The sequence below is a fragment of the Onychomys torridus genome, chromosome 15, assembly GCF_903995425.1.
Source record: "Onychomys torridus chromosome 15, mOncTor1.1, whole genome shotgun sequence".
NCBI lineage: Eukaryota > Metazoa > Chordata > Mammalia > Rodentia > Cricetidae > Onychomys > Onychomys torridus.
This window is the reverse complement of record NC_050457.1, coordinates 5,990,624-6,007,459: the sequence shown is the minus strand read 5'-3', so window position 1 is coordinate 6,007,459 and position 16,836 is coordinate 5,990,624. Positions and strand designations below refer to the sequence as shown.

The 16,836-nt window shown below is 38.4% G+C and overlaps 1 protein-coding gene across 1 annotated transcript in view; it reads left to right on the top strand.

Moving 5' to 3' along the window:
* The window catches only part of Adgrv1 (adhesion G protein-coupled receptor V1), a 506,561-nt gene that overhangs the window by 313,591 nt on the left and 176,134 nt on the right, over positions 1–16,836 (top strand). The window contains exon 85 of the mRNA XM_036207476.1: positions 15,504–15,620. Coding sequence (XP_036063369.1) covers positions 15,504–15,620 — 117 coding nt within the window. The remainder of the gene's footprint in view (positions 1–15,503; positions 15,621–16,836) is intronic.

Here is a 16,836-nt window from a genome sequence, read left to right as displayed (position 1 = left end):
CAACCTGTGTGTTACAACCCTTAGGGGATCAGACAGCCCTTTCAGAGGGTCACACACCAGATAGCGTGCATATCAGATATTTACATTACAACTCATAACAGTAGCAAAGATACAGTTATGAAGTGAGAATAAAATAATTTTATGGTTTGGGGGTCACCACAACATGAGGAACTGTATTAAAGGGTCACAGCATTAGGAAGGCTGTGACACACTTCCTTTAATAGAAAAGTTTGGCATGTACTAAATATGTTAGAACTTACTTTTCACAGTTACTCTATAAGGTAGTTATCATTAGTTTCAATTTAATTATATAGATATTAAAGTTCAAAAACTTAATTAGTTGCTATGATACTATTATTTTAACTACTGCTGCTGTTAGGATTTAAATCTGGGACTCTGGTGCTAAAGCCTGAAATCTCTATTATGTTGTGGAAGCAGTTGAGCTAATGGTTAGGTGAAGAGATCCTGTCTCAAAAGATAAGATGGACAGCCACTGAAGAGGAATTCATCATCAACCTCTGTTGTCCACAGGTGCACATAGAGGATGCCACACACATGTGTACAAAGATGAACACTTTCACACTCAGATGATGATATATATAAACATGACCATATGAAAATGGCTTAAAATTAAGATGGTTATGACATTTATTCATTGTAGACAGAAGGGAGTCCAGGTAAGGGATAGGAGTAGCAAGTTTGGAGGGACTGGCTTAGTCAAGAGGTGTTTCAAACTACATTAGACAGAATTTGAGAATCAATTGCACAAGATGAAGGAAAAAGGAGGCAACTCCTCCAGTAAGTTATATCACTGATTTTTAAATAAAATGATAGGGCAGTGGGAGCATATTAGATGGAGAGAGAGAGAGAGAGAGAGAGAGAGAGAGAGAGAGAGAGAGAGCGAGCTTTGTAGAGAGTAGCAATGCTTCAGGATCCATTACAAGTTCTCATAATCACTAATTCATAAGCAATGTCCTCTTATTTATGTATCTTTTCCTCATGGATAATTTCGTTGAGAAATACTGAATATTTTACTGACATCTAAAGTGAGAAGCCTCATTCCTCTTTTATATTTGTCTTACATTTTCATAACAAGCAATAACTGTAACATTTATGATTCAAACAAAAGCAGTGGGAAGAGGGAGGTGAGGATATGCTTCCATGTGGCCATGCTCATCCCTGCATGTGTCCACTCTTCCCAAGTAGGAAACGTGTCCTCTACAAACTCCTTAATAGTCATCTGTATCTGGGGAAAGAGCCAGTTTGCTTACATGGTATAGGAGGTATGAAAATTATAGTTTATTCAGTTTTATATTGGGACAAGTATTACAGATATTTTTTTAAATTCTTTTTTTTATTTTTTATTTTTTATTATATTTGTGTTTTAATTTTACATATCAGCCATGGGTTTCCCTGTCCTCCCTCCTCCAGCCCCCACCCTCACCTTCCCCCCAGCCCCTCCCCTCTATTCCCATCTCCTCCAGGGCCAAGACTCCCCTGGGGATTCATTTAAACCTGGTGGATTCAGTATGAGCAGGTCTAGTCCCCTCCTTCCAGGCTGAGCAAAGTGTCCCTGTGTAAGCCCAAGGTTCCAAACAGCCAGCTCATGCACTAGGGACAGGTCCAGGTTCCACTGCCTGGGTGCCTCCCAAACATTTCAAGCTATTTAATTGTCTCACTTATCCAGAGGGCCTGATCCAGTTGGGGGCTCCACAGCTTTTGGTTCATAATTCATGTGTTTCCATTAGTTTGACTATTTGTCCCTGTGCTTTTCCAATTTTGGTCTCAACAATTCACACTCTTACAGTCCCTCCTCTTTCTCGACAATTGGACTCCTGGAGCTCCACCTGGGGCCTGACTGAGGATCTCTGCATCCACTTCCATCAGTTATTGGATGAGAGTTCCAGCATGACAGTTAGGGTGTTTGGCCATGTGATCACCAGACTAGGTCAGATCAGGCTTTCTCTCAACCATTGCCAGCAGTCTACAGAGGCTATATCATTGTGGATTTCTGGGAACCTCTCCAGCACTCTGCCTATTCCTGTTCTCATGTGGTCATCATTTATCATGGTCTGTTATTCCTTGTTCTCCCTTTCTGTTCTTGATCCAGCTGGGATCTCCTGCTCCCCTAAGCTCTCTTTCCCTCGAACCTTGCCCTTCAGTACTCCCACTTTCATCCAGGTTGTTCATGCAGGTCTCATCCATTTCTCTGTTATTGGGCAATCCCTGTGTCTTTCCTAGGGTCCCGTTTTCTAGGTAGCCTCCCTGGAGTTGTGTAGCAGTCTAGTCATCTTTGTTTTACATCTAGTATCCTACTATGAGTGAGTACATACCATGTTTGTCTTTCTGAGTCTGGGTTAACTCACTCAGGATGATTTTTTTCTAGATCCATCCATTTGCCTGCAAACCTCATGATGGCATTGTTTTTCTCTGCTGAGTAGTACTCCATTGTGTATTGTGTAAAATGTACCATATTTTATTTATCCATTCTTCATTTGAAGGACATCTAGGTTGTTTCCAGGTTCTGGCTATTACAAAGAATGCTGATATGAACATAGCTGAGCAAATGCCCTTCTGGTATGATTGAGCATACCTTGGGTATATGCCCAAGAGTGCTATAGCTGGGTCTTGGGGGAGATTGATTTCCAATTTTCTAAGGAAGCGCCATATTGATTTCCAAAGTGGCTGTATAAGCTTGCATTCCCACCAGCAGTGGAGGAGAGTTCCCCTTGCTCCACATCCTCTCCAGCATAAGCTGTATTCTGTGTTTTTGATCTTAGCCACTCTGACAGGTGTAAGGTGGTATCTCAGAGTCATCATTTTGATTTGCATTTCCTGGATAATTAGGGATGTTGAGCAATTCCTTAAATGTCTTTCAGCCATTTGAGCTTCCTCTGTTGAGAATTCTCTGTTTAGTTCTATAGCCCATTTCTTAATTGGACTGTTGGGCATTTTGATGTCTAATTTCTTGAGTTCTTTATATATTCTGGATATCAGCCCTCTGTCAGATGTGGGGTTGGTGAAGACCTTTTCCCATTCTGTAGGCTTTGCTTTGTCTTGTTGACCCTGTCCTTTGCTCTACAAAAGCTTCTCAGTTTCAACAGGTCCCATTGATTGATTGTTTCTTTCAGTGACTGTGCTACTGGTGTTATATTTAGATCTCCGGTGCCAATGCATTCAAGAATACTTCCTACTTTCTCTTCTATCAGGTTCAGTGTAACTGGATTTATGTTGAGGTCTTTGATCCACTTGGACTTAAGTTTTGTGCACGGTGACAGATATGGATCTGTTTGCAGCCTTCTACACATTGACATCCAGTTATGCCAGCACCATTTGTTGAAGATGCTTTCTTTTTTCCATTGTACATTTTTGGCTTCTTTGTCAAAAATTGTATGTTCATAGGTGTGTGGGTTAATGTCAGAGTCTTCAATTTGATTTCATTGGTCCACATGTTGGTTTTTATGCCAGTACCAAGCTGTTTTTATTATGGTAGCTCTATAGTAGAGCTTGAGGTCAGGAATTGTGATGCCTCCAGAGGTTGTTTCATTGTACAGGATTCTTTTGGCTATCCTGGGTTTTTTGTTTTTCCATATGAAGTTGAGTATTATTCTTTCCAGGTCTGTGAAGAATTGTGTTGGTAATTTGATGAGGATTGCATTGAATCTGTATATTGCTTTTGGTAAGATTGCCATTTTTACTATGTTAATCCTGCCTATCCATGAACATGGGAGATCTTTCCATTTTCTGACATCTTCTTCAATTTCTTTTTTCAGGGACTTAAAGTTCTTGTCATATAGGTCCTTCACATACTTAGTTAGAGTATCCCCAAGGTATTTTATATCATTTGTGGCTATTATAAAGGGTGGTTTATCTCTGATTTCCTTCTCAACCTGTTTGTCTATTGTATATAGGAGGGCTACTGATTTTTTTGAGTTGATCTTGTATCCTGCTATGTTGCTGAAGGTTTTTATTAGCTGTATCAGTTCCTTGGTTGAATTTTTGGGGTCACTCATGTACACTGTCATGTCATCTGCAAATAGGGAAAGCTTGACTTCTTCTTTCCAATTTGTATCCCTCTAATCTCCTTATGTTGTCTTATTGCTCTGGCTAGAACTTCAAGTACTATATTGAATATGTATGGGGAGAGGGGACTACCTTACCTTGTTCCTGATTTTAGTGGTATTGCTTTGAATTTCTCTCAATTTAATTTGATGTTGGCTGTTGGCTTGCTGTAGATTGCCTTTATTACATTTAGGTATGTTCCCTGTATTCCTGATTTCTCCAAGAGCTTTATCATGAAGGGGTGTTGGATTTTGTCAAATGCCTTTTCTGCGTCTAGTGTTATCGATGCACAGCACAAAGACGGCAGAAAATGGCGGGTGTCATGGCGCATACCTGTAAGGCTCGCACTAAAAGACTGAGGCAGGAGGATTGTGATGAAATCCAGCAGAGTGTGGACAATACACTAAGACCATGTCTCAAAAAATATATCAAACCCAACAGGCCAGCAAGAAACAAAAATAGTACAGGATCAGGAAAAGGGGCTGAGTCGGTCAGGTAACCCCAGGCTTTGTCGTCTGTTACCTGTGAGCTTGTCTCTTTAGCAATGGCAAAGTGGAAGTGTCCTTGAAAGATTATGAGACTAAGTGAAACAGGCTTCATGCTGAATGCACAGAATATCTACTGCCACACTGTGTGAACCTCTAAGTAATGGTTGCTTTCTTCCCCATGCATTGGAGTCCAATGTCAAGTGTGTAAAACACTGCTAAGTGTGCATATAATAGTTCACAGTTTATGACAGTTTGAAGTTCACATTCTCTCTTTTGTAATTTTAGAAAAAACTGAATCTTCTTATAGAACATAGCACATTGTTAGCAAACTTTTGATAACTTAGATACTTACAAGTGTCCTGACAGTTCGTATCCAAGAAATGAGTTAAAAGGCAATTCAAACCTATGAAAAGTTCAGAGATTCACAGAAAGCTATGACTTCATTTGATAGCATATAATCCTATAAAATGTGATTTTCATCAATCCTCAAATAATTTCCTAGCTGGAAATAAGGATAGTTTTCTGTTGCTAGTTGATCACTTGCCTCACCATTTCATATAAACAATGACACCTAGTTTAATGAAGTAGCATGCTTCCAGTGGCAGACAGTGGGTCAAAGTGTCACATTTTCTCTCTTCTTCTAAACTATTTAAATGTATTTATTTATTGTTACATTTATTTATTTGTGTTTGTGTATGTGTGCATGTGTGTTACAACACGTCTCTGAGCTTCATAGGCACTCAATGGTACATGCATGCACATATACACAGATGAGTAAATAAATAATTGTGTATGTGTGTAACAGGAAAAGAATGAAAAAAGAGATTCTAAGGAAAAGTTGCTCTTATATTTAAATAATATATATATAATTTATAATGTATATGCAGCTAATTTATCTCATTTTGATATCTTTTTATAGAGTACTATACTATATTTGTGCTTGAGAATTCATTCTCACACAGTCAAGCAACAAAATTAATCTTTGGTGTCTGTGACCTTCTTGGCCAATTCTACTGGATATGACAGTTGGGAGTTCTGGGTTATAGTTTAAAACATGAGTAGAATGAGAAGGGACTAAAAATTCAAAAGTTCAAACAATCACACCCTTGAAATTAAGGTGCAGGAAAAATACATTGTGTTTATTTAAACATATAATACCAGTATTTTTAGAGGTGATGTACTGACCTTCACATTGCTAGGCAGAGGAAGCATAAATTTTGGTGTCTGTACATTAAGGTTAGTTCTGGCCTTTGAGTTAATGGATACTATAATTAGAGTTGTATCCAGTTTTATTAGAATTCCTCAGCTTCCCTGAAATTCTACCCAATTATATTTCCTTTCAGTTAATTTTTTAAGTTCAAGAATTCTATGAAAAGTTGAATAAAGTGTTTTCATTTTTAATCAATAAATCCCCAAAATGATAATTCCTCATTATATATTTCAAGTAAATTTTCATATAATTTTAAGTGACTTCTACAATTCTTGATTGAGTTATTTATCTAAGAGATTTGGAGGTATATACATACATACATATATCAGTATCAGAAAATTAAAGGAAAAATATATACAGTTTTATTTCATTAGTGATTCAACAACAGCAAAATCATATATACTGTAAGTTTTCTGAATAATGCCTCAGTCTCATATGGAAAGTACTTTTCTTAGTTATTTTCCTGTTGCAGTGACCAAACACCATGACTAAGGCAACCTATAAAAGAAAGCATTTAATTTGGACACCCAGGGTTCCAGAGGGCTAGAGTCTATGGCCATTCTGATAAGGAACATGGCAGCAGGCAGGCAAGCCTGGCATTGGAGTAGCATCTGACAGCTCATATTGTGGTCCAAGCATGAGCCAGAAAAATAAAAAGCCTGTGCTTTTGAAGCATTAAATTCCACTCCCAGTGGCACACCTCCTCCAAAAAGGCCACACCTCCTAATCCTTCCCAAACAGTTCCACTGACTGCAGAGCAAGTATTCAGACATATGAGCCTATGGGGAACATTGTCATTTAAACCATCTCAATACTGAAGCTCAGCCTCCGTGTCCCATATCTATTTGAGGAGTTTCACTGTGTGGTCTTCAGATATAGAAAATAGTTTTCTACTGAACTTCTAAAGTTAGTCACTAAATAACAAAGAAATAGAACTTTGAAAATTCAAGACTACATTTAAACTTCAGTTGAATCTTTGTGATATTAAAACCATCGTGTTCATTATTTCACCCAGCCTCTCTATGTGTTCTTTCTTCAAATGAAAGGATTTAACTTATTTCTTGAGAGCTTCTTGTAAAACCAGGAAGTATGCGGTCTTAGTGACGTTTGGGGTATAGGCTAGCATCATTTTACATGGCCATTTTAAGTACTAGAAGTGATTGGGAGCACAGGCTTTGGAGTCAACACACTTGGCTCAAGTTCTGGGTTCATCATATTTTAGGTCTGTAACCTTGGAAAGTTTATTTACTTTACTAAGTCTTGGTTTCCTTTACCTAAAGTGAAAGCAAGGGCTTCTAAATTACATAGGTTATTAAAGGGTAGGAGGAAGTAATGGCTTATATAGCACATAAGACTACCCACTACAGCATTATTACTTCTGTGGATAAAAATAAGTTAGCATGTCATTGCTTGTATCCCAGATAGAGAAACCTAGTCTTAAGTCTTTTTGAAGGTCCTTCTATTTTTCCAGAGAGGAAATTATTTCTTAAATATAAAAGAAGAAATAAAACCTCAGAAAAATACCTCTATAAACATATTTGAAGAGACCTATGTGGTGTTTTTTTTTAGTGTGTGTGTGTGTGTGTGTGTGTGTGTGTGTGTGTGTGTATGCGTGTGTAAAATTAGTGGTTGTGTTTTATAAAATCACCATTAAATGTGCCTGAATTTGTGAGTGGATGCTGTTATGAGCACCCTACAAAAGAGGAGCTGTGAAGATATGTGCAAATGTTTCTTTTAATGAGTGATGGCACCATTTGGTTGGCTGACTTACTTTAAGTCATATACTAAAACAAACTTGCTTATGTGACCCTATACTAAGTAAGCAACACTCCAATATCTACGTGCCTCTGGCACTCAGTTACAGCTACAGATTTATTTATTGTGTGCATCTGTACATTTCCACTGTCATGGGTGGTAAGAAGACAAGAAACAAGCCTAGTGTCCTCACAGTGAGCACTAGTAGGAGGCCATTGCCCTCTCTTTATTCATGTGTGCAGGGACTGAATTCAGGGACAGGAATGAGCAGAGTGTGCATCTGAAAACTGCTGCTGTGTTGATTTGTTCCTGTGCTATGTTTTCACCATGGCAACTATGAGCAACTAACCACCACCAAAACCTGTCCAATGGATTTCTGTTGTTTAGAAGTTACCAAACACTACAGCATTGCATACAACAGCTCCCTGACACACCTACCACACTCAGAGCCCCATTCCTTTTAAATTTTATGGGTCTTTATAGCTCCTTGGTTCTTCTATACATCATAAAGCAATCCCGGTTTAAAATACAGTAAGATGAGATTTGTTTTAGGAAAGAGGGAAGGAAGGAAGTGAAGTGGGGAGGAAAGGAGGCATAAAAGTAAAAATAATAGATTCTGCATCTCTGACATGAATACCACAGTAGGATAGCCAAGTATACTTAAGGTTATCTGGTTTATGTAGGAAAACAATGAATAGCCATGTGAAATCAGTGCAAACAGCTACACTGTTTAGCAAAATGTTGTTAGTAATAGCCAAAGTTAAGATCTGGTGTTGACAGAATATTGCTGCCACCTAAAATTCTCTCTAGGACAGATCAGAAATACAGCTGAAGAAGATGCTTGTCCAGCATTGGCAAGAATAATAAACATGCTATGTGCCCACCAGGTAACAAAAGAAAGAGAAAAGAGATTAAGTGTGACACTTCCTCAGGTAATTTGCTCTTAGGAACATGCTCTGGCAACTGTCTGAGCTGTTAGGTAAAGGAAAGCCTGAAAGACTAAGAACTACTTAAGGGTGGGGAGCTTCACCCTGTTACTTAAGAAGTTAACAATTGACCCTAAATTCTGTTGATGACTTATACTTAATATTTTGTTAAAGATCTTTATATAGCTTTCAATGTTTCTTCATGAAGTTGTGGCTGTACAGAGAAAATGTTGGGAAAATTTTAAACGAAGGGCAACGCAGACTGCATTAGTGTCCGGGTAATGCCATCACACCCATAACTGACATCAGTGGGGACAAGTTTGACAACTGAAGTAGCAGCTGGGAACAGCCTTCATTTTTACCATCATATTAAAGTTGTTTGCAGCTTTCTTGTGGAAAGAATGTTGTGGACGTAAGTGACTTATAACAAGTAACAAAGGATAGTTTAAAGGTCAAAAATATGATTTTCTAACTTAAAAATTTAGTTTTATCATGGAAATTAATATTTGGAACCACTTACTTATTAGCTAACATTGAAAAAATTTAAACTGTTTTGTGATTAATAGAAGCCAAGTAGTTTAGGAGATGTGAGTTGCCACACAATTCACAAGTAATGAGCATGTAAATAATTATTTGTTTTTTTCCAAATCAAAACACCATGGAAATTTTCAATATTTTAGTTAGAATATAAAATACTTAAAACAAAATCCAAATTAATAAATAACTATAAGACTTCTGCTTTGAATCTAGGTGAAATACAAACTACTGGATTTACTTTCCAAAATAAAAAATAATAATGAGCATTTGACATCTGTCAATGAAGGCAAGTGATTTCTGATATATGCTAAATAAAGTAGGTTTAATTTCCCTGGACACCTTCAATTTAAGAGAATCTATCCCTGGAGCATGAGTGGGCTTTTGTAGCCCACTACCTATGATGGGACACTTCTTGTAGCCTTGAGGCAGGGGGAGGGGCTTGGACTTGCCTCTACTGGATGTGTCTCTTGGGAGGCCTTGCCTTCTTGTGGTGGGGAGTGAGGGGTGGGTTGAGAGGGGGAGGAGTGGGGTCAGGAGGAGGGAAGAGGGGGATCTTTGATTGGTGTGTAAAATGAATAAAGAAAAAAAGAGTTTTCAGGCTTTGGCAAAAGGAAGCATGAATGCAGAAGCTGGCAGATTCAAAACTTGAGATTAGGTGAGATTCGGGCAAGCCCAGGTGGTCAGGCAGAAAGCTCATCAGCAGATGCAGATTCACAAGCGCACCGAGAAGGGTCTTGCCACAGTCATAGGGAATAATTACCCTTAGGCTAAGCACAGTGGGGCCATCACAACACATAGTAACAGCAGGTACTGAGAGGAGTCCAAGTGAATTATTTTACAGGAGTCCAAGGAAAAGAACCAAAAGATATCAGACTACCAAGAAGCAGGAAAACATACCCCATAACATGACACATCAATGAATTAATTGATACTGAGTGTTAACTGATGTTAGAATTGACAGACAAGAAGGAATTTAAAATAATGACAGCTGAATTTCATGTTTTAACAATATTTAAAATGAAAGTTATAAGATGTGACCTAAATTTAAGTTTAAACATATACCAAGTAAAATGAACAGATTAGAAATAATGAAAGAAAAATCAACCAGCTTGAAAGCACAGTAGTATAATTTTCTAAAGCCAGAACCAGAACGATTAAAAATCAAAGAGATTGAGAGATATCAGTGAGTTTCAGGGAAAATGAAAGGATTTGGTATGTGTGTAATTGAGGTCTCAGAGACTCCTGTAAAAGAAAATGTGAATGAAATTCAGAGCTTGCTGGAATTATAAACCCACAAATCAACCAGTAATCTACAAGCCAAAAAATAAAGGAACTATATAAGGACTGTCATGATAAAACTGCTCAAAGTAAGAAAGCTGATTTCCTTTAAGAAAAATGCAGACAAGGGGACAGCATAGTTACATGTTTAACAACTGAAGGAGAAAAAGTTTATTGACCATTATTGTGGTCACTATTATGACTAGTATTATGGTCAACATAATAATTTGAAAGATACTGCTTTCAAATGAAAGTTAAATAAAGATGTTTTCAAACACCGGGAGTTATTGCCAGCAGTATCGCGCTGTGGCGAATACTGAAATCTTTCAGTGGAAGGCATGCTGCCAGACGGAATGTGAACTTGTATAAACACATGAGCAGCACCAGAAAGACTAATCAGAGGGTAAATGCAGAGGAAATTTCATTATCTAAGTATGTTTAAAGATAACTGTGTCCAAACAAGGGTTGTAACAATGAAATGTAAGACTTGTGTGGTTGGTAAACATAAAGTGTCCTCTAATAATGACAGAGGTCAGAAAAAAAAAACAAAAAAAAAAACCCAGCAACTATTAATTAGACTACTATTGGAACCTTATGCTGCCGGGGAAGGGCTGTCCTGTCAGCCAGTAGCCCTCATACACCAGTGTGAACCTCCTAGAGCAGTCTTAGTAAGTCAAGAGCCTAATGCATCACAACAAAGAGCTCTCCAGCAGTGCAAGGTTGGTTTACATCATTGTAACTTACTATATTAGCAAACTAAAATAGGAAATAATGGCAGTCTTTGACAAAATTCAATAACTATTCCCAGAACAAAATTCCACTACAGCAAGGATGGAAGGGAATAATCTTGGTCGTTTTAAGAGAGAAATGTATTTGGTGAGTTTCTGGTGTCTGCAGGCTTGCTCACACCTGAGACCTCTCTCCTTGGTTTTGGCTGCTTACCATCTCTGCATGTCATCACACGGCCTTTTCCTAAGTGTGTGTGTCTGTGACCAGGATTTCCTCTTCTCACTAGAAAGACAATTTTCTGAGACATTACTGTTTTCTTCACGTAAGAATTGAAATTTGTGGGCCATCTGATCCTCATATTGAAGAAACATGGAGGACTGGAGTTTCTAGCCAACTGGCTGAGCCCTTGACCCCTTGTGTGTGTTGGGCATCCACAGGGCTTGTTTGGTTGACGTAAATAGCTGAGAGTCAATGACAAAGCTGAAAAGCTGTGTCTAGGAAAAGGTGAGAAAGAATTCTAGGTAAAATAAGAAAAAACAAGTAACAGTAAGTGCACACAGGGTAAAGTGTTGCGAGTTTAAAGGAGATGTGCAGGAAGCAGACAGGACTTAGGATGTCTCTGGACATGACCTTGAGTCCTACTCACAGCCATGCATCCTCCCCAGTCCCCTCAGATGTGCCCTGTTTTGCTATAAGCGCTTACAACATTTTTATTACGTTATGCATGTAGCTGCTTTCCATTATAGACAGCCTACTACAAGAAAGAACTGCACTTGGCAGTTTAGTATCTCCCTTTTAAAATCAGAGAATCTAGAAACCACCATGATTAGGCAGGTGGAATTAACTGGCCCATCAAAACTAAGTAGGTTTGGGACAGGCGGGGAGTAGAGCAGTTGAATGAATTCCAAGAAAAGTAAATCTCCACAGTAAAGAGGGTGAGGAAGAGAACATATCTCAAGGAGTAATAAGAATTGAGATAAGTAGGAAACTCGATATTTATTATTAGATTTTATTTAGCAGCAAGTAGGAACACATGTATTTCTATTCCCTCATTGGCACAGTAGAGCTGCCATCCACCAGAAGAAACTCTTATTTCATTTTAAATCAATGATGTAGTAGACAGTAGAGGAGGCTTTCTCAGACCGCCAGGCCATTTCCCAAATCATGACACAGAGACTTATTATTAGTTATGAATGCTTGGCCTTAGTTAGGCTTGTTTCTGCTATCTTTTTTTTTTTTTTAACTTATATTAACCAGTTTCTCTGCATCTATGTCTTGCCTTGAGGATTTTATCTTTCCTTCCTTCTGTATGTCCTTTTCCCTGCTTACTCTGTGTCTGACTGGCTGAAGGCTGCCTGGCCCTGTGCGTCTCTCTCTCTTTCTCCCTTGTTCTCTCTTCTCTCTCTTGCCTAGACTCCTCTTCTTGCTTATTCTCTCTGCCCTTCAGCCCCATCCATCCCTCTTTTGCCTAGCTATTGGCTGGCCATTCAGCTTTTTATTGGGTGCCAATCAGGTGCCTCAGGCAGGCAAGGTAAAACAAATGTAACACACCTTTACATAGTTAAACAAATGCAACACACATTTACATAATTAAACAAATGCAACATAAACAAATGCAACACACCTTTACATAGTTAAACAAATGCAACACACCTTTACAAAATTAAAGTAATATTCCATAACAATATACTCTTCTAGATGATTATATTTTCTTTTATCTTCTGTTATGATGTACATATGTTATAACAATAGAGAGATGAGAATAGCAATGGCCATTATGACGTTTGGCATTTTTTTCAGCTACCATTAGGAACCTGTGGTAAGCCATGAATTAATACAAATGAGAATCAGTAGAATTTCAGCAGTTTGAGATGAGGCTTGTATCTGGTTCAGCTGTGAAAATAACATTGTGCCATTTTAGGAATACTTAAAATGTTGGTCTTAAAATATGAACACCAGATTCTGAATTCCACTTTGACTCTAAAACATGTTCAATGATCTGCAAAGGTGTCAATTATCCCACAGGACCCTCTTTTATTTTTGATTAATTTGTGATAAAAGCAGTATAACTTGGCATCATTCACAGATAAGTTTTATGTGTACACACATGAGATGAAACATGGTGTGACGCTGGTACACAGTCACCTTTGGCATGTGGGCACTCTTCTTGGCCAGCACAGTGCTCTAAGGGGAGCAGGTATTCAGGTACAGCAAGGGTCAGCACATAAGGAACTAAGAACCTTTGAAGAATCACTTCTTTGCTTTACAGTATTTAACTGGATTGGCCTCAAAGGGCAGCTATGGAAATAATCTTTATCCTGGTATCTCTTAGTGTGTTGTGGAAGGAACAGTGCTAAGAGCCCATCTGTTCTTAGGTAACATAGTCTTAAGGTTCTGTGAGGTACTCATGCATGAAGATTATGTTTTATTTTACTTTGTTTCATTTCAGTATTTAAATAAATTACCTGAGGGTATACCTGTTCATATGACATGTAAGCTTTTGAAGTATTTTGCACCCATCTTGGTTAAAGGTTGAGGCAGCTTTTTTTTTTTTTTTTTTTGTATTTTTGTATTGCAGACTAATTTTCTTCCATATAGTGAGAAATAATTCTCAGTATTCATCAGAGGATGGATTTAAACAGCTTTTATGGTTCACAACATTGTACTGGTGTACTTATAACTTAGGAAGACAGAGTCAAATCTAAAATATTTGAAGATAGCATACCCTATGAATGGAATTAGAGGTGTTAAAACTATCTTCTGGAAGCAAGGGCAGTTTTTAACAATAACCTGCAGTGATTTAATTGCTTCTAAGAAAAATATTAGGAAAACAAATTTTAATTAGCATACCATTTACAGTTGTACATAATCTTAAAACTAAGTATACGTTCTCAGTTATAATTTGCATGGTTGTTCTTCATAACAAAGTGTTCAGGTTGAGTGAAGAAACTGTCAAATTTCTACACAGCTCTACACCTTAGAGTCCAAGATCGAGCAGCTTAATACTGCTGTAGGTACATTTATAAAGACTCCCTGGAAAGAGATGTCACTGTGCTTAAAAACGAAAACAAATTGTCACCGTGATTCTCGGGGGTGGGGGTGGAGCTCATACAGATTTTGCTTCTGAGGATTTTTTTTTTTTTTTTTGATGCCAAGTCCCAGTTTCAGGACCTAGAAGGTATTCAGTAAGGTCCTGTGCAATTTACAAGGTTAAGTTTACAAATTATATCTTTTGTAATTCAGAAGCTACACAGAAGCTGAAGTCTAGGAAATCTAAACGTGTTCTAGGGACAATCCATAATGATTCAAAAACTACTGTGAGCTGTGTTCTGGCCAAGTGAGGTTGTTGCTTGTTTGGTGGGCACTTCTTTCTGCCAGATTATTAAAAATCAATGCACAGTGAGTTTGCAGTTTCTACTTTATAAGCTGGCATCTGCTGGGTTTAATAGTGTATAGTGAAGGTGCCAAGCCCAGGACTAAATAAACAGAAAATTGAGTTAGGAATCTTCATTTTTCCCAATAATTCTGAAATCGTAGGCTAAAAAGGGCTGTACTTTACTTCCTGCCAACTTTACTCTTACTGATGAGGAAATTAAGCACAGCGTTTATTTGTTCAGATGTTACAGTTTTATATTGTTGCTTCAATCTTTCTTTTTCTAACAGTATTTTCCATTACAAGATTTGATATGATAGTCTTATATGAGAAGAATACAAAATGATCTTCTGCTTTACTTGATCGTTTATTCAGCAAGCGTTTATTGAGTTCTACCAGGTGCCAGCTATCTGGTGTTTGAAATTCATCAATGAATCAAAGTGCAAACATCTTTGTCCTCATGCATACTGTGTTCTAGTCAGCAAGATGATGATGATGATGTTTTCACAATATGCTAGAAAGGGATGAGGATTCTTTTTATAAAAAGAATTAAAATTCAAATGTGTGGGGAAAGAGATAATAGAGATATAGTTATGTAGTGTGGAAACAGTCATCTTTGATGTAAGGGCAACTTTGAACACAGGCTTGAAGGTGATACTAAAACCCTACCATTTAGATAATTTTGAGACTTGAAATTTTGAACATGCATGAAGCCCATTTGTTCTGCATGTTGCTGCCTGGCAAGAGGTGCAGATGAGAGAAAGGTCAAAGGTTCGTGCTCTCCCTGTCTCATTATCTGGGAATGGCATTTCCATGCTGCTTCTTTGTCCCTACCATGCTGTAATAAGTGGCTCTCACAGCTTTGGTTCTGGTCTAGCAGTGGCAAGAATGTGATTTACTTTGAGAATTTGCTCTTGAGATCCTTAGAGCAACATAGAACATAATGTTTTATCTTTTATTGGTTCTTAGAAGTATAGAAGTTCACACACTGCCCCTTGAGCTTGGCTCCTATGTGAGTCTGGCAACAGGCCAAACTTGCCTTTGAATCACTCAATTATAGATTCAGATGAGAAAGTGGCATATTTTCTGGACAATCTTCATTAATCTTAGCATGACTTAAAAATAGAACTACCTCTTTCTTCCAGATTGTGTTCCTGGCTTCTGCATACACAAGTCCCCAGCTCAGCGAGGAGAGCTGTTCTGCTGTGGCTGCTGTGGCACATTACCTGTACCTGTGCCAGTTTAGCTGGATGCTTATTCAGGTTGGTTGCTCACTCACTCCCACACCACTGCTCCCCTCCGGTGACCTCGGGCGAAGCTGCTTGACTGCCTGATGTTCTCTATACTGAAGCAGAAAGAATTCCAATAAAGCCACCACAACTCTCCTAGGGTGTAAATGTAAGAATGTATCTAGAAACTTTGTGACACCAGAGAGCCCAGTTTGGAACGATGAGGCAAGTCTAGAAAACAAAGCATGGTAGAAGAAGAGATTTGGAATATGGGTCCTGTAGAATAAGAGCTTTGAATTGTTTTCTCCGGCTCATTGTAGAATGTGTTAAAGAAAGGGAACGATGTGTAGATTCAGATTTTAGAAAGATGCTCTTGTGGTTAATTGGAGGTAGGAAAGAGTGGTGGGGGCTGCCAATTACTACTGTTAACTGTATCAGAGGATGGTGGAACTTTCGTACCAAATAGACAAGTGTCAGTAGAAACACAGTAAACAACTTTGGGTATTTCTGTTTGTTAATGCAGAATTTAGGGTGTAGCTTGGTTGTCAGGAAAGCAGGAGATGGCAGTCCCTGTCTTCCCCATATCTGGCATGAGTAGCTGATGGAGAATGGCCTCCTGTACTGAAGTTAAGAGCAGTGAAGAGGCAAAGGAGTTTCCAGTATTAGCAGCAGTAGATGTGGCAGTGGTGTAGAGAGTGACAGAGGGAGATTCTTGGAGTAGACCTCTGGCCTTGACCCTTTCTCTACACATCTCCATCAAATTATTACCTCCCTCCAAGGTATGCTCCTAGAATTAGTGCTTTATAGATCTTTCAGCACCTACAATCATGGAAAATATGTCTTTTCTCTAACATCTCTGTCAACTGCTTTAAAAGTAAGTCAAAGCAGTAAACGGAAGACAGCAATGTCTCCGGAAAGCTGAGTAAATTTGTTAGGTAGGTCTCTGATTGCAAGGTTACTTTGGGGTTTGATCTAAGGTGAAGTTTTTGATACATGGCTGCAAAGTGGTTATCTGTCTGCCTGAACTGAGTCTGCAGTGATGTGCTGAAGGTCTTTGTCCCTGTCCCTGACATATTCTGAGTTTCTGATTAATGACACAGATGAAAACACAGGAAGCTGCTTATCAGATCTGAAGATGTACAGAGATAACAGGATACTGACAACAGGAAGCTGTCTGTGTTAGACTACAGAAAGAACTGATATGAGAGCTGTTGTTAGAGACCACATACTAAAAAGACAATATCACTGA